The sequence below is a fragment of the Neofelis nebulosa genome, chromosome 3 (assembly GCF_028018385.1).
Source record: "Neofelis nebulosa isolate mNeoNeb1 chromosome 3, mNeoNeb1.pri, whole genome shotgun sequence".
Taxonomy (NCBI): Eukaryota; Metazoa; Chordata; class Mammalia; order Carnivora; family Felidae; genus Neofelis; species Neofelis nebulosa.
The window spans coordinates 75,956,834-75,975,959 of NC_080784.1; the positions used below are offsets into that span (position 1 = coordinate 75,956,834).

Here is a 19,126-nt window from a genome sequence, read left to right on the forward strand (position 1 = left end):
GGAAGGGCGTCAGACAATTTTGTAGCTAACTCTACGAGTGTCAGTCAACACAGATGTCCACTGAGAAGTCAGTTTCTGTACCCTCTTGAGGTGGCTGACAAACCCAACACAAAGACACAGCAACAAAGCCTCAAGCCAGGTGTATTACCTGTATGCAAAATGTTCCCCAACTCCACTGAAACTTAACCCGTGGGAAATCAAGGAAAGAGGGTGCTTTTTAAGACTGACTTCTAGTTTTCACAACAAAATGACACAATACCCATTTGCACCAAAACATTCTCCCAGTAATTGTGAGAAGGTTGATGTGTAAGCCTCTTGAAGTATATCCACACTTCAGGACAGTTCCCTGGTATAGAGACAGCCGGTAGGGATTCACAGCTTTTCAATTGTAATCATGGAAATAAAGTATAAAACTTCATTGTTACTTTCATCTCAGAAGCCTTTTAATACCAAAACAGGTTGACTTACCTCATTTTTCCATTAGCACCGATTATGTAAGTGTTATCCTAGTACACTATTTAGTTTTGGTAGTAGGTCTTAAAAATCAGATGGACATTTAAATAGGAATGGTAAACTGACTCTTAACCACTCAAACCATTACTAGCCCAAATATAAATGGGAACTAAAATAAATTAATAAGTCAATTATCAATATTAATATACTTACTTTCTACATAAACAAATTAAAAGCTTTGGGCTTTTCTGTCTATTTTTGCTTCATTTTCTCTAAATTTTTGATAAACTAATTTTCACTATAGTATGTATTCATATGATGTCTTCATGTAATGACTGTATTATTTATAGAATATCAATGCAGCTCTGACCGATGCCACAAAGAATCCTCAGGACGTTTAAGAACAATTAAGTAATACAGAAAAAGAGCTGCAAATACAATTTTAAAGAGAACTAATTTTTGCAATCTTTATAATGACTGTGCAGTTGTCACTATGTATAAGTAGTTTTAATGAGACTTAAAAGTGTTGGTCTAAGTTACTTGGCTTGTTTATCAGGTTTACTTTAGTAGACTATTTGGCCTTGTGAAAGTCAGTGTAGGGTAGATACCAGTTTCTCAAACACAACTGGGAGGAAGATAGATGAAGAAAGTAAGGTGGAGGAAAGGTCAGAATGTACTTTCAGGAGAAGGTGCAAAAAGCCAAAAATGCTTGAGGAAGTATTTTAGGGTCATTACACTTTTGCAATTTACGTTTATATTTATATTATCGGATCATGAGAAGTGATGAGCACACAGAATAAAAAAAACGCCAAGTATTTTTGTCAGACTATTTGATATGGTGGGTGACACTCACTTTTGTGAAGCACTTTCTATGTGACAGGTAATATGTTACCCTTACATCTACTCTGTACAGGCTTCTCTTCTCTCCATGTTACAGTCAAAAAAACACTCAGAAAGTTAAGTAACTTGCTTAAGGTTAGATAGTTAGCAGATGAGCTGGGAGTGGAAGGTCTTATCCCACGACAGGTCCATGTTTTTTTACCTATGCTAACCAGACTCTATTCATAAGGCAACAGACATTTTGGAAAGCTTTTAAAGAAAGCTTGAAACAAATAAACAAAAGGTATGGCAGGGCACTTAAAGGAAAGGTAGCAATGTACAGAAGGTATGTTTTAACCTCCTTCTTCATTTTGTCACTGGCTCTGCTGTGGCATTTAAACATCCTCAAGACAGGATCTAACACAAGGTTTGGAGCAGATGAAAGAAATAAAAGTTAATTCTTTTTAAATTATGAAGAGTAATGCAATATTAAACTTTTGTACACTCTTTCCATACTTACACAGCAGTAACTATTTATTTATGTATGTCCTAACTTAGAAAAGATTTAAAGAGGTTATAAGGATGAGTGAAATACAAGAGAGAAGCAGAGATTTAAAAAAGGAGCAAAAGAAGATGGAGGTAACAGTTCCAGGCAGAAATGGGATGATGACAAATTTGACAAATTTTCAAAACCTAACAGCAGAAACAATTACAGTAATTTAGAAATACACTAAATCATTGTGAACTCAATTACAAAGAACTTTCATAAAGATCTGCCAAACAATGAGCAACCCGGATCAGACATAAGCAAAACCACGATAGCAACATCTGGTGAATGACCTAAAATATGCCATACAATACTTTGATTGTTAAAGGGCAAAACAAACTTCAACACTGACTACTAAGGCAGAGACAAGCTGAGGTTTTAAATAGAAACTGGGTAAGAGAAATTTAAGAGCAGGCCTGAGAGCTGATGCCAAGTGGATTATACTGAAAACTTTCTCCTGCTTACACAGCATATATCAATAGAAGATAAATACCATTTACAAAGTTTACCAACCGAAAAATTTAAAGTATTACTGCACAGGCATCAAAACCATAAAAAGGTACTTTATTTCTACCAAATGAACTTTTTTTTCCAAATCAAATTTAGATTAATTACTTACTTTCTTATCAGAGATACTTTAAAAAAGAGGCACTTTTTAAAAAAAAATTTAAATGTTTATTTTTTTGAGAGACAGAGAGACAGAGCACGAGCAGGGGAGAGGAAGAGAGACAGGGAGACACAGAATCCGAAGCAGGCTCCAGGCTCTGAGTTGTCAGCACAGAGCCCAACGCAGGGCTCGAACCCATGAACGGTGAAATCATGACCTGAGTTGAAGTCAGATGCTTAACCTACTGAGCCACCCAGGTGCCCCAAAAAGAGGCAACTTCTAATTCAAATAAAAGTAACTTGTTTTAATATATTTATAATTGTTCAAAGCATTGACTCTCCCAATAACTCTATAAAATAAGGGTTTATATTAAGTGAACAACAATACCGAGGTTAGGTTAAACATGTGAGGAAAAGTTGAAATAAAATCATTTTTTTTAAAGATTTTATTTTTAAGTATCTCTACACAACGGGGGGCCTGAACTTACTACCCCGAGTTCAAGTCGCATGCTCCACCAACTGAGCCAGCCAGGCACCCCTAAAATTATTCTTTAGTAAGAAGTCTCTAAACCACTAACATGTAAAGAATTAACTCCTTTCTTTACCTCTAATTATTTAAACAGGGAAGTATACCTGTCTTGGCCTTTTATTAGGTTTGTGAAGTGTAATTTTATTACTTTGTAATAGCTTTGGAAATGCCTGTCATGTCAAAGCAACAGCTGAGAAAAAAGTACGATAAAAAATATGGGTGTGGACACTGGGAAGGGAGTTAAGGGAAGGAAAGACAAATATGAACCACAAGTGGAGGTGGAAGAATAGATTTTATTTTTTGACTCATTGGGATAGGTTTCAACAAATCTTGGACAAGTATGTTTCAAAAAAAAAAAAAAAAAAAGCATCCTAGGAGGGAAAAAAAAGGGCAGTCCTATTTCGAAAAGCAGATAACCGATGACACATAATTCCAGTAATGATAGGTCACAGAATGTGCTGAGGCCTTATAATTCTTTATCCAATGGTAGGTTAAAATTCTCAATGCATAGGTTTTCTCCCCCTTTAACAAAAATGTCTATCGCCCTTTCGTTCTATGGTTTACAGTGTTAGCTCCCCCCCCCTTCTCCCTTCCTTCTAAGAGCTCCAGTTTTGGATATGACCCACATGGCTTCTGTTTTTCAAGGTTATCTCCCATCTTCTTCCTCTGCTATGTTAAGAACCCTACTTGGAGCAGCATTATAGCACATTAATTAAAAGCAGGGTTGTGGAGTCAAACAGATCCAGATTTGAATCCTGGTCTGGTTGTGAGACTTTGGGCAAATTATTTAACCTCTGAACCTCATTATCATCATCTGTACGCTGGTATATGATCATCTAGGTTACAGTAGATAGATACACACATAGGTATTAAACAAAATACTTATAGAGCGTTTCCTCCATATACAGATTACTCAAAGATCAGTGTGCAGCAATTCACTTGCTGGAGAAGGAGAATGCTCTATAGATGCAGCCATGGAGCTTACCTCTAAGGAAAGAAACAGACTAACAGACATTCACAGCACAGTATGGTATGTGCTTTAATTGGAGAAAGCCCTGGGTAGCAGGGTAGTACACAGGGGAAGAAAGAAACTTTCAAGTTGCTAGTGGAAATATTAAGTACCAACAATCATTCAAGATAGCATCTGAGCTCCTAGATAAATATGAATTTAGGTACAGAAGAGTAGTTAAGGAGCTGAGTATTTCCTTCAACCAATTAGGTGACCTTGTTCTCACTGGCCTTTGGACATTGGGCAACAAGAACTTCCAGCTAAACCAATGGCCCATTCACACCCATTGTTATATTCATAAAATAGTTTTCCATTGTAAGTGTGGTTCTGTATTATATCTTGGAAAACTTTTTTTTTTTTTTTAAAGATTAAGAACCCAATCTCTTATATGACTTACAAAAATTCTGATCGTATGTACCTAACAACTGTTTATAAGCTTAATAAAAAAGCTTTATCAAAATTTGTTATGATAAAACCACTATTTTTCTTTAAAAAAAAATCCACAAGCAGTTATACTACACTCTACTTTAAGAACAGAAAATTTAACAAAAGTTTACAGATAACTTAAAACATATGCTCCAGAGTTTCTTCAAGAATTTTTTTTTCCTAACCTTTTCCACTAATGCTCATGTTACTCATTCTTGTGTGGTTCTGTTCAAGTCATCCCACCTAGCCTAGCAGGTACTTCTAAGAGCCCACACTGTCCACACTAATATTCTTCATCAAATTCCATAGTTCTTCTTTCTCCTGCATAAATCAACATTTTGTATATAGTAGGTTTTACTAAATGTCCTCCATTAGACTGTATATTGCTTGTCAGCAAGAAGTCTGTCATAATACCTTTATACAATACTTCCTTAGGATAAGGCATTATAATAGCCCCAAACAAGCACCTTAAAAATTTTACTGAAAGTCTGTGAAAAGTGCATTTTTTGAAAATTTAATGGGAGAAATACAGATAGAAAACCAGAATATTGTAAGGTGTAACATTATAGGTGGAAGGCATATGGTCAAAACCAAAGTGTTGAGTCATTACTGAGAGGACTTCAAGTAAAGGTTAAAAAGAACAATGCTAAGTCAAATGATTTATTTTTTTTAAAGTTTATTTATTTTGAGAGAGAGAGAGAGAGAGAGAGAGAGAGAGAGAGAGAGAGAGAATATATCCCAAGCAGGCTCCCCGCTGTCAGTGCAGAGCCCTCCATGTAGGTCTTGATCATGTCCTGAGCTGAAATCGACAGTTGGACACCAACTGGGCCACCCAGGCATCTTAAACACTGCTAGTGTCTTCTGCAATTTTACTCAGAGATGCCAATTAAAGGTTTTATTTTTAAGTAAATCAAAAGACTGTAACTAAGGAGAAAAGTACAGTACTGCCACTGCCACCAAAACTAACGCAGATTACTAGTGATCTGTTCAAATCTTAAATTGATCGCTTGAAAACTCACCTTAATCACAAAACCTGGCAATCTGACTTGAGTGATACATAAGGTTGGCAAAATAAGTGAAATGTGGATCTGAGCAGTACACAGGTATCAACCATTTTATAGAACAGATAACACTACAGAAGTAATAAGAAGTAAATTTTTTAAAATGTTTATTTTTGAGAGAGAGAGAGAGAGAGAACGAGCGCAAGGAAGGGAGGGGCAGAGAGAGGGAGACACAGAATCCGAGCTGTCTGCACAGAGCATGACTCGGGGCTCGACCTGAGATCATGACCTGAGCCAAAGTCAGTCACTTTACTGACTGAGCTGAGCCACCCAGGTGCCCCAAGAAGTAAATTTTTATAACTGCACCCTATTCACACAAAGTGAAAGCAAGCAATCCATTCCCCTCTAACATACACAAAAGGAAAATGAAACTCAAACTCTAGCCTCCAAATGAACTGATCACTTCTGACCAAAAAGGGTCAGAAAACATAAGTACCTTATATTGCCAGAGAGAGAGAGAGAAAGAGAGAGAGAGAAGACTAAGTCAAATCTATAAAAGTCAGAGAAGACCAAGTCAAATCTATAAAAACAACAGTTGATGACTATAAAGCTATCCCTTCTGGGAGGCTTTTAAGTCTTGTGTATAAAATACTTCTTCATGGGGCGCCTGGTGGCTCAGTCGGTTGAGCGCCTGACTTCGGCTCCGGTCATGATCTCAAGGTCCATGAGTTTGAGCCCCGCGTTGGCTCTGTGCTGACAGCTCAGAGCCTGGAGCCTGCTTCGGATTCTGTGTCTCCCTCTCTCTCTCTGACCCTTCCCCGTTCATGCTCTCTCTCTGTCTCAAAAATAAATGAACATTAAAAAAAAATTTTAAATACTTCTTCACAAAAATCTGGAAATCTCAGCACAACTGACGAATTGGTTAGCTAGTTGTACTCTCTCTCTCATTCACCAGTTGATGATTACAAATTTCATACTGATTCCAGACAGGTATGCCTTAGATGATACTAATTTCAAAAGCAACCCTCAACTCCCAATTCTTTTTGGCTGCATGGTTTATACAAAGATAGTTAATTTCTGCCTCTTTTCCGAAGAAAGAGAGGAGGCAGTGCAAACCCCAGACAACTTTTTCCTCCTTCACGTGGGTCTAGCAAAATGTTTAAAGAGGCATGGAAGCCAAACCACTAGCAATGGCAAACACGGTACTATACATGACAACATTTTCTTTTCTTTTCAAATTTGTATTTAGGAAATATTTTCTGATATAAATAAAAGGTACTATATCACACCATTCCTACATTTCTAATCTGTCACTTAAGAATAATGTAGGGAACTCATGTCCTGGCAAGTTAACTGTTTTTCTATTCTCTCCAACACAAAATTGATCATCTGATTTTAAGCCTAAAGAAAAATTATAGGCTATATAAATACATGTATTAGATCATGTCTGAAAAATAGAAATCTAGTTGGGTCTCATTTTGAAACAAAGATAAGGTGTACACTCCTTAAAAAACAAGTATTTTCTAGCTATACTTACTTTCATTTCTTTTAAAAATTTAGTCTTATCATTTCAATAAGTAGGATCAAAACTGAAAGAATATAAAAAGTATATAATGAGAAGTCTCACTTTCACTCCTGTCTCTGACCAGTGTCCCCTTATAGGTAACTGATTTTAGTTAATTCTTCCAGGTTTTCCTATGCAAGCACAAATCTTTATGTAAAATTATACATTTTTATTTCCTTCCTTTCTTACACAAAAGATATTCTACCATATACACTGCTTTGCACCTTACTCTTTTCAATTAACACTATGTCCTAAGGATCCTTCTATCAATAGCATACTTACTCTTTTTTTCTTTAATAGCTACAAAATATTCCATTCTGTAAATGAACCACAGTTTATTTAACTTGTCCTCTACTGGTGAACTGCTGCATTGTTTCTCTTCCTTTGATATTACAAGTGATGCCGTAATGAATAACCCTGTACCTATGTCACTTCATCCTTATGTAGGCCCTAAATACCTGTCTGGTTTCATCCAGAGCTATTCTTCCCCCATCCTCATTATGCTCTGGCCTCACTGACCTCAATTGGCTTTTGCATATTCTACTCCTTTTATTTGAAATCCCTTTCCTCCACACACCTTAAGTCAGCTCCTTTGTAGCCCTCTGGAATTCAGCCTCAATGTCACTTCCTCTAGCCTTCCACAATACCCCACACCAAGCCAAGTCCCCTTTGTATACTCACATGACTCCTCTATTCTCCCTTTACAACACTTATCATAGTTTGTATTTATATAATTATTTGGTTAATGTCGATTTCTCTTATTTGACCATAAGCTCTACAAGGGCAAGCCCATTTATATTTCTACTATTTATCCCTGGCTCATAAAAAAGCAACCAATAAATATTTGATGAATAAAAGAATAAAATGTTAAAGGTGCCAATTACGTATCGATCTGCTCTTAGTATTTTATATGTTTTTTTGTTTTACCTTTTAAGTATCTCTTGACATCCTCAGTTCATTCCATATCCACTACCACCACCCTAAACAAGTTCTCATCATCTCTTGTCTAAACTACTATATTCACTCTCAGGTTCTAACTAAGATCTATGCTCCATATTTTAGACTTCTCATTGGCCAAGAATTCTTTCAATGGCTCCCCACAGATGCTAAAACAAACTTTTCCTTAATGTAGTCTATAAGACCTGCATGGATGGTCTGGCCTTTGCTTGCCTCCCGGTCAGTCCTATACTCTAGTCACATTGGCTCCTATCATATTTACTCTTTGAACATACCACACCCTCTCCTGCCACAGGGCTGTTACATATGTGGTTCTTTCCACTTGGAATACTCTTTGCTTCTCATTTTACCTAGTTAATGCTCAACATCACTTTCTCATGGAAGCCTGCCCTGACCACTTAATGAACTATGTACCTCTCCTCGAGACCACTGCTACAGCGAAAATTTTATATACATGTTTCGGTGTGATTTGATCAATGTTGTTTCTTTTATTAGGCGATAAGCTCTTTGAGGGTAGAATTTGTTTTTGTTTGCTCACTGGGTATCAACAATATCCAGAACACTTCCTGGCACGCAGTATGTATCTAATAATTGTTTGTTAAATGAATGAAAAAAAGAACAATAACAACACGATATTATGATACCAAATTATATGATGAAATATACTCAGGAATGAAGTCTGGAAGTAAAGTTGCATGAGTAAGGGAATGTTCCACAGAATCCAAATGTAGGTAATCATATTTGGCACAGTGTTGAGGTTGCTTATTATACATACTTACATATTTCAATCTATAAATGCTTATTTATTTAGAACCAGTAGAGTTCTTTTACTGTGGAACTTAATTTCATTTGACCTATGAGCAAATACCAAGGGGTAATCCCATTTATACCTCCAGTTGTAGAAATAAAGATGATGATAAGTCATTGGCATGAATATTTAAAAATTATCAAGAGTAAGAAGTTAGGGTCCTTTTCTTTTGACAGTGAAGAAAAAGATTTCAAGAATATCTACTTGTACAGATTAAGTAATGATTAACAAGCTTCTTAATATTTGGCAAGAAATAGCCAGTTTTAAAATTTAGACGTTTATTTTTTTTCCTCTCAAAGACAAGTTTTAGTAAATAAGAATACCTTTGCCTTCCAAGCTTTTCCAAACATTTATAGCCTGTTTTTACAAAGATGTACTAGGTTTTAAATATCTCCTATTACTGTATGTATTTGCATAGTCACCGAAGCATCACAACTACATATATAGCTGGATATTACATGAATATGTTTACTTTGTTCTAGGTGTTTTATTCTCTGTGTATTCTCTCTTTCTCCTGCGTCCCATTTTAGTTCATGGATTTTCTGAAAAGCCAAATTCATAATACGATACATATGAAATAAATCTGTAATATACTAGAAAAAAATAGTGTATTAAATAATATATTAGAAAAGAAATCCTAATATTCAAGAATATTATTGTATTATGATTATATATGAAACATGGCATCAAGTGAAAACAACAGTTTTTTCATCAATCTAAGATTCAGAATGACTATGATTTTTTTAAAAAAGGTTTTTTAAATTAAGTAAGTGCATTAATCAAATATATGTCCAGGATACATCCCCAAGTCTGGTTCATCTTTTTTAGTCCCCCTTGTCATCCTCAAGTCACTGAAATATAACAGAGGGAAAAACCCTGCATTTAATGGGTATTGCTAATTAATTGACATTACCTTAAAGTAGGAGTATATTTCATCTTTCTTAAAATAATAACACAATAAAATCAATAAGATCCTTACTTTTTATTTTTACTCTAAGCTGCTTTGTTGACTCTTTTGATATATTCAAGTTTTCCTCCCCTAATACATTAGGAGCCCTGAAAAGAGATTTACCATTCCCAAATTAAATTATAGTTCTGTTAAAGGAAATATTAATCTTAAATGACTTTTCATGTTTTATGTGATTCCAAGCCATGTAAAAAGTTGTTTTAAAATAATAAACATGAGGGGTGCCTGGGTGGCTCAGTCGGTTGAGCGCCTGACTTTGGCTCAGGTCATGATCTCAGTCTGTGGGTTCAAGCCCTGCGTCTGGCTCTGTGCTGACAGCTCAGAGCCTGGAGCCTGCTTTGGATTCTGTGTCTCCCTCTCTCTCTGCCTCTTCCCTGATCACACTTTGTCTTGCTCTCTCCCAAAAATAAAAACATTAAAAATTTTTTTTTAAAAAACCATGGATTGCTCACTACGATGTGCATATTTTTTCTGTAAATTTTTTGCCTTCTCTTCACAAGCAACAGTACACACTGCAGACGATAGAGGCATTTTTGAGAGTATGCTTTGCCCTCACTAAAGCAAAGAATGAAGTAATCAGGATTTGCCCTTTTGTCCTGTTATGGTGGACTCTCATTTTCTTCCATCTCTTTCTCTTCCCTGCAGTATACCTCAATTCTGGGAAGACACACAAACTCACGTTTGCTAAAATAACTATTATATATTTAAACACCATTGCTAGGCATCATGAGGCTGTAAAAGGAGGCATGGTACCTTTCTCACAAAGTCTACAAAATTTCAGGAATGTCTAGTCTCTTCTTGTTACTAAAGTAGCCTATGTTTTGTTTTGAACCATGAAAGGAACAATGAAAGGTAAATAAACTGCCTTAAGTCACAAAACAGCTCATGTTACATTACTGAAAAGACAGGAAAAAGAGAAATAATGATGAAACAGAAACATTAGAAAGCCTAATTAACTCTGTTGTTACTGCTATGCAACTCAATGTTGTTTAGTAAAACAGGAACAGAATATCAGAGATTAATAAGGATTGTTTAGGTTAAAGGTAAACATAATATATCTTGGGGGTGGGTGGATAAAGAGCACAGATTGTACATAATAGAATTCAAATTTCTCCATTAAAAGTAAATGACAAGAGAGATGTGCACATATCACTCAGCATGAATGCACACACAGGAATGTGTGTATTTTACACATCTATTTTCTTTGTTTTCCCAGAAAGAAGGAAGGCTAGACTAACTACATATAAACGCTTCAATTTTCTAAAATATAGAGAAGAATCCACCTTTCAATCCTTCTCAAAAAAATTGTTGTAAGAATGAAACAAAAACATTCTCACAATGTTTGGCTACTAAAATATATTACAACAGTCACAGGAATGGTTCTTAGTCCTTTACTCAGTGACTGTTTGCTTTTACTTTATGCATCATTTTAACTGTCGGGTTATCTGGCCTCTCATTTTAGAACAGAAGTGTTGCTATGGGAAGACACTTGAAAAGCCATGATATGAGAGATGTCAAAGCCTCCTCCCCCAAAAGTTGCAAAAAACAGCTGTAAAGACAAGCATTAACCTTTGGGATATTATCAAATTACAAACTAACACACTACATTATGTTTAAAATAACCTATGTTTTAAAAAATTCAATATACAATATTTAAGAAATAGGAAGAGTATATTTTGTTAAAATTCAAGTGCTATGTGGATTACCTGACACTTTGTATAAAGGAGATATTAAGGTACAAATTCAGCTTATTTTAACAAAAGAAGAAAAAACACAAGATTTCAGGCATTTCACACTGCCAAGAAAGCAAGCAGGGATGATAAGACAGTTTGTAAGCCTAAAGGCTTGCTTTTTCCTCCTTTTGTTAGAGTTATTAAAAATAAAAGGGTAAAAGTTGCTCAACAATAAAAAAGTTTTCTCATGAATCTAAGTCTTCATCCAAATTACAGTTATTGATTGCTTAACATAAAACAGAGACCAATATTATCTCTTTATAGTTTTTAAGAGTTAAATAAGAGAAAAAGATCAGAGTTTCTTTATAGATTTTATTTTAGTTGATTTTTAGCTGATTACGGAGTTCAAATTGAAACTTAGGTTAATGACAACTGTGGAAAGCTGAAAACAAAGACTATCTCTAGGACTCTCTAAGAACATAAATCCTTGAGAATAAAGGCAAATTAAAAAAAAATTTATAGTAAGGTCAAAAGAAGATGTGACAACAATGTTATTCTCAAAGGCAATGACTTCCAAACCTTTATCTCTGAAGCCTTGACCCTGCTCATTCCAACTCCAAACTCACATCATTAACATCCTACCAACTGTTTCTATGTGAATATTTTGTCATCACCTCAAACTGAGCACTGGGTTAAATGGAATAAATACCCATTCCTCATCCCTTACAACCTTCAAGCCAAATTAGCTTCCTCTCTTGATTTCCCAACCCCTGTCATGCAGACTTGAAATCACTGTATTCTTTCCTTTCTGCTGCTATTGGAATTTACCCTACGTCAGGCTCTTTATCACTTCATTTGGCTATAAAAGATTCCTCACTGGTCTGTGTACTTCTACTTTCTTTCTTCCTTTAAACTGTAGTGTTTTTAAGTCATGTATTTTTTTTTTACTCCTAACTTTACAAATTCTTCAATGCCAACAAGATAGAGTTGGATTTTAAGAGCCATCTTGGCAGACATTTAAACTTCACAGAGATGACCTGGCTGGTCCCTCATTACTCAGTATGCATCCTTTTTGAGGCCACAATTCAATCTTTATGTGAACAAGGCTCTATACAATGTGGCTTCCAATTACCTTTCTGACTCTCTCTTCCTTTAAAGCATGTGAAGGTTATGTTCCATCACGGTAGTCTATTTCTCTACTAAACATGAGTATTCCTCTATTCTTACATGCAGGCCACTGCCCTTGCCAAGAAGGTTCTCCTCCCAATTCTTTTAGGCCTGTCCTCCTGATCTTTCAAGGCTAGGCTGAAGTCCTTATCTCTTCCATGGGTCTTTAAGATTTCCCTGAACAGTCAATGCATTATCTTCACTTACCACTGAGAAAGTATTGCTTATGTAATGCCAAATGATATAAATTTAATATTTCAAATTAATATGTTTGTTGAAATAAATATAGTTCATGTCTCCTGTCACATCTTTTCTAATGTCAATTTCTGCTCGTATCCGCAAAAGAGACACAAGGGAGGCAGGATATAGGTTAAGTTCAAAAACCACCAGGGGAAGGTGTGAAGGTGATGACTTCTAGAAAACAAACCCATCCTATGTTTTTGTAACTCCCTAAGATCATAAACTTTATTTTCCTTCTCCTTCATCCCTTCACCTAGCGAAGTGCCTGGCATACAGCAGGAATTCTATAAATACTGGTGAACAGTACTTTACCCCTTATAGACAGTGTGTTTTTTTTCACTTGCTTAACACAAGGTATGATTTACCCTCATTTTTCCAGAGGAAAATACAGAAGCTTGGAGAGACTTGTCCAAGATCATAATGTTATAGCAGGTGGCAGAAATGGGTCTGGAACCCAGGTTTTCATGTTCTTACTCTGGAATTTTTTGCAAAAGATACAGTCCAACTTGCCTATTCATTAGCCTATGGTGCTCAACTCTAGAGCAGAGCAGAGGACAGCAAAAGACAAGTGAGGCAAAGCAAGGACAGAGGAGAAAGTATACAATTTCTTTTCTACCTGCCACCTGTGTACTCCTTTGTATTTCTCACATTAGCAACACAGGGCTACTCCAGCCAGTCACGACACTAGATTTAGGCCCCAAATCATTTCTTCAGTTTATCTTCCACAGCTCAAATATTGATTTTGGTGTTCCCAGATCTAGAACTTTTCCTGGACACATGAAAAGGAAGAGCCTAGGTTATGTCATACAACTCTTCCTCATAAGTGAGGAGCAACTTTGCAGTGGGCAGATCAGAGAGAGGTTCAAAAGATCAGAAGTGAAGGGGATACATGATCACAGAAGATTACATGAGATGAATTCACTCATCTGGGAAATACAGATGACGAGAGTATATGACTAATCAGAAAGTAAGCTTCAAAAGGACAGTTTTGTCTTTTTTTTCACTGACCTATTCCCAGTATAGAAAGTATCCAATAATTTTTACTGAAAGAATGAAAGTATGAAGATTGTCATGAGGATTGAGAGAATACATGTAAAATGCACAGTAACTGACAAATAAGAAGTGCCTTCACTAATTCAAGTCTACATCTGGGATCTCCTAAGATCCAAAAGTAGTTCTATTAAGACACGTAACAGTCACGTGGCCACTGCTTATCTTTGTGTGGTTTGTCTATTTTTATTTACTCTGGCAAGAACCATATAAGCAGAGCTGCTTTGCGATACTGATTCTTTCAACATTACTTTCTCTTTTTTAGAAAGGCAACACAATCATCTAAAATATAGAAAAATATATAGAAAACAAAAATTACCCATGATCTCACCATCCAGAGGATAGCACACAATACCATTACATTCCGACGGAACAGTTACCATTTTATAGATTTCCTAAAGTCATTTTCTCTATTTGCAGAGGTCCTGTACCCATAAATTAGGTGAATTCCTTTCCCTTCAAATTAGCTTTGGATAGAGCCTCTAAAATGTTAGCTGGCGCATACCTCATGTAGCACTATACAGTATACAGTGCTGAACTGTTACAGTGGGAGTATATAAAAAATATTTTTGTATTTAAAACATATATCTAAGTATTAACATATTCCTATCCATTAAAATATTAAGCAGTGTAACTGATCTATCTCTCTGCACATATGTACCTACAGAGAGATACATCTACAGAGATATATACGAATGACTAAAAAGAATGACATCTGATGTGCTAGCTAATGAATCCTGAAAGGCTGCACTGCATTCTTGCTGGAATGATGCGGGAAATCTGTCTGATAACTCTGCTCAGGTTTCCTTTACTGACACTGTAATGGCTCCTGGTGAATACTTTTCACCCACTGCCGCTAAAAAAAAAAAGTGAGTGATGGTGCAGGACTTGGTCGATCCTAAGGAAATGTATTATTCTGCAACTCTTATGGTAGCCAAAAGAGGTTCTAAAAAAATGTTAAGGAAAAACAAGAAGATATCAACAGACAATTAAAACTGAAGAATAATTTTGAGAGGTACAGTACCTAAAGAAAGCAGATTTGAAGACCTACTGTGCCTTCAGAGGATGCGAAAAGCACGAGTGGACCACTAACATGCAGTGGGAAGACCCCATCGCCACAAGACTGAGCCACTCCGCCTGCTCTGTGCTGCGTCCACTACTGGCTCCTCTTTCCAGAACTGCAATCCCGCTCACAAAACTGAGTATGCAGACATGTTAAACAAAGGAACCTGTCCTATACGTAAACCAAAACTCGGGAGCTTGTTACTATGTGAATCCACCTCCACATGAAGCCTACAGCAGGCCCATCTCAGCTCTCACCATTCTCGCCTTTGGATGGGTTCATGTTACACAGAAGTAATGTGGAAAACTGATTTCTTGGCTTATTCCTTCTAGGTTATGCTAATGAGCCTTTTAGTCATTCCTCATTTATCAATTACTAGGAAGAATGTTCTTCTCTTCCTAAAATCTGTACCTATCATTAATAAAAAAGTTTCAAAATATTCAAAGCAGAGTCTCTCATTATGTAACTTTTTATTTTATTATTTACTTATTTATTTGTTCTTATTTTAAGATTTTGGTTTTTTTACGTAATCTCTACGCCCAGTGTGGGGCTCGAACTAGTAACCCCGAGAACAAGAGTTGCACACTCCCCCAACTGACCCAGCCAGGTGCCCCAATTATGTAACTTTTTAAAGCATCTGTCAATCAACACCAATCTGAACATCAATAGTTGAAACATCAAATATTTTTTTGCAACTCCATGTGAAAGACTGGGACAGTAGGGTTGATGATGACTTTTATGACAGAAAGATAAAATATATTTTTTGTTCTTCTAAAAACTCAAACACTGATTACAGCTGAAATTCCATTTTGCACCTGTAATGAAAGGGAGTTAACAGAAACAAAAAACTTTCTATTTATCTCTCTTTAGGGTGGCATTTTATTTTATTTATTTACTTTTTAAATGTTTATTTATTTTGGGAAGCCTGGGTGGCCCAGTCGGTTAAGTGCCTGACTTCAGCTCAGGTCATGATCACACAGTTTGTGAGTTGGGCCCTGCGTCAGGCTCTGTGCTGACAGCTCACAGCCTAGAGCCTGCTTCAGATTCTGTGTCTCCCTCTCTCTCTGCCCCTCCTCTGCTTTCTGTCTCAAAAGTACATAAACATTAAAAAAAATTAGAAAATCATTTTTAATTTTTTTTAAATTTATTTTTGAGAGAGAGAGAGAGAGAGAGAGAGAGAGAATGAGAGAGAGAACATGAGCGGGGAGGGGCAGAGAGAGAGAGAGACACACACACACACACACACACACACACACGGAATCTGAAGCAGGCTCCAGGCTCTGAGCTGTCAGCACAGAGCAGGATGAGGGGCTCTAACTCACAAACTGGGAGATCATGACCTAAGCTGAAGTTGGACGCTTAACTGACTGAGCTACCCAGGTGCCCCAGAAAATCATTTAAAAAAAAATGTTTATTTATTTTGAGAAAGAGCGAGCAAGCTTGTGTGCATGTCCATGGGGGAGGGGCAGAAAGAGAGAGAAAGAGATTGAGAGAGAATCCCAAGCAGGCTCCACACTCAGCACAGAGCCCAACATGGGGCTTCATCTCACGACCATGAGATCATGATCTGAGCAGGAACCAAGACCCAGACGCTTAACCAACTGAGCTGTAGGGTGACATCATTTTAATGTCCATAAACACATGCACCCCAGTGTTTATAGCAGCACTATCAACAATAGCCAGATTATGGAAAAAGCCTAATATCCACTGACTGATGAACAGATAAAGAAGGTGTGGTATACATACACAATGGAATATTACTCGGTGATCATAAAGGATGAAATCAAAAGGCCATTTGCAACGTGGATGGAACTAGAGTGTATTATGCTAAGCGAAATTAAGTCAATCAGAGAAAGAAAAATATCATATGATATCACTCACATGTGTAATTTAAGAAACAAAACAGATGAACATAGGGGAAGGGAAGCAAAAATAAGATAAAAACAGAGAAGGAGACAAACCATAAGAGACTCTTAAATACAGAGAACAAACTTAGGGTTGCTGGAGGAGTGTTGGGTAGGGGTAAGGGGTAAATGGGTGAGGGGGAGTAAGGAGGGCACCTGTTGGGATGAGCACTGGGTGTCATATGTAAGTGATGAATCACTGAATTCTACTCTCGAAATCATTATTACACTGTATGTTAACTAACTTGGATTTAAATTAAATTAAAATTAATAAATAAAGTCTGTGAAAGTTTATCTCAGAAGGTAAAGACTGAATTTACCTTATTTTCTTCTAGAAATTTCAACTTGATAGAAACATCATTGCGCATCTTATCATATTTTTCCTTATGTGCTTGAAACAGATGCTGTGACTGCTCAATCTTTGGCAGGGTGTTTGCATCCCGTGGTCCAAGATTCAATTCTTCCAAATCAGTGCGATAGGCATCATATTCGATCCTGGAAAGAACAGAGTAAGTGAAGCATATTACAAAAACAGAGTGAAATAAATTCAGGAGGTGAGCTGGAAATACGTGACAGTCTCATACATTAATAAATAATAATTCTCCTATATATTATACCTTATGCTTTTAAAGTCATATATTTCTTTAATACAAAGAGCTGTTAGTACAAGCATGAAGGGGGAGCTGCTTATTAATCTAATTAACTATTCCTTCCAAAGTACAGTATTAACTGACATGCAGAATTTCCAAAATTGAAAAACCAGTTTAAAAAACAGGTGTCAAAACCTAACGCTAACAAGATCAAGTGATCTATCTCCCATGGGAATTGGTTAATACCAACAAAACAAAGCATATTAAGATGGCAGACTTGAGGATGACATACTTTAAGTGGGAAAAGGAAGGTATATTGAGGGTCAGCATCCTTAAAGTATGATCTAGCCAGCAAGGCACAAGAGAAATAAAATGCAAGCCACATATGTAAAATTTTCTAGCATTCACATTAAAAGAATAAAAATTAATTTCACCTTTTAAACAAAAGATTTTATTTTACCCAATGTTATCACTGTAACATGTAATCAATGTAAAAAAAAACCTGTTACTGAACTATTTTACTTTTGGGGGTGGGCTAGTACTGAATCTTTGAAATCCATTGTCTATATTTCACTTCTATCACATCTCAATGTAGGCTAACCACATTTCAAGTGCTAAACAGACATATGTGGTTAGTGGCTACCATATGGGACAGAGCAACTCTGAGTGGATTTCTGAAACATTAGTATTGACAACGTGACAGTGCCATCTATTATAGAGCACTTAACACCTTGTGCTCCTTAAAACGCCTACTCCCTAATATTCTCCTACCACTAACTGAAATACTACCCACCACCATCACTCCATGATCACACAGCACCTCACGATGCCTCTGTCACAGTACTTGTGTACATAGTACTACCTTGCTTATTAAACAGGGACTTATCTAGCAGTCTCTACTGAAGAACAATGTGACCTCTGATTTAGTCAAAATCAGCATTACAAAGCTTATGCCGTAGAACTAAAGCTCTTTATTCAAGTATCCAGAGTACAATCTATATCTCCTATTGTGGCAATTAAGAATATTTTAAACAGGGGCGCCTGGGTGGCGCAGTCGGTTAAGCGTCCGACTTCAGCCAGGTCACGATCTCGCGGTCCGTGAGTTTGAGCCCCGCATCAGGCTCTGGGCTGATGGCTCGGAGCCTGGAGCCTGTTTCCGATTCTGTGTCTCCCTCTCTCTCTCTGCCCCTCCCCCGTTCATGCTCTGTCTCTCTCTGTCCCAAAAATAAATAAAAAACGTTGAAAAAAAAAAAAAAAAAAAAAAGAATATTTTAAACAACATAAACTATATCGCATATGTGACTTGAGAAAGAACACATCGGTCCCTTGTACTGAGTCTAATTTATTTTTATCTTGTACTGAATTTAACAAACTTGAACTTTCAGGGCCAAAAGAATCATTCATTCATTCACTGGCATATTCAACAAATATTAAGTGAGCACCTTCTATGTTCCTGGCACTGTACTAGAAACCAGAGCTCTAAAGATGAATAGATAAAAGTTTATCTTCATTCATTCACTGGCATATTCAACAAATATTAAGTGAGCACCTTCTATGTTCCTGGCACTGTACTAGAAACCAGAGCTCTAAAGATGAATAGATAAAAGTTTATCTTCAAGAAGCTTGCAGTTTAGAAGGAGAGAAGCTCTTAAACAGCTATAACAAAATGAGACAATGGTAACTGCCATGAGGGAGGGAGAATAAGGCAGGGTGGAAATCAAGAGGAAGAGTTGCCTAATTAGGTATCTCAGAA

General features: G+C 36.5%; 1 protein-coding gene across 9 annotated transcripts in view; it reads right to left on the reverse strand.

Annotated features, from left to right (window-relative positions):
- ARFIP1 (ADP ribosylation factor interacting protein 1) overlaps positions 1-19,126 on the reverse strand; it is a 129,752-nt gene that overhangs the window by 12,015 nt on the left and 98,611 nt on the right. For 6 of the 9 annotated variants that reach the window (XM_058721151.1, XM_058721148.1, XM_058721156.1 and 3 more), the window contains 2 exons: positions 17,104-17,278; positions 5,091-9,261 (listed from right to left, as the gene is read on the reverse strand). In XM_058721151.1, coding sequence (XP_058577134.1) covers positions 9,103-9,261; positions 17,104-17,278 — 334 coding nt within the window. In that variant the 3' untranslated portion in view covers positions 5,091-9,102. Of the gene's footprint in view, positions 1-4,501; positions 4,711-5,090; positions 9,262-17,103; positions 17,279-19,126 lie in introns of those variants that run through there. The other 3 variants (XM_058721153.1, XM_058721149.1, XM_058721154.1) reach the window with 2 other exon arrangements.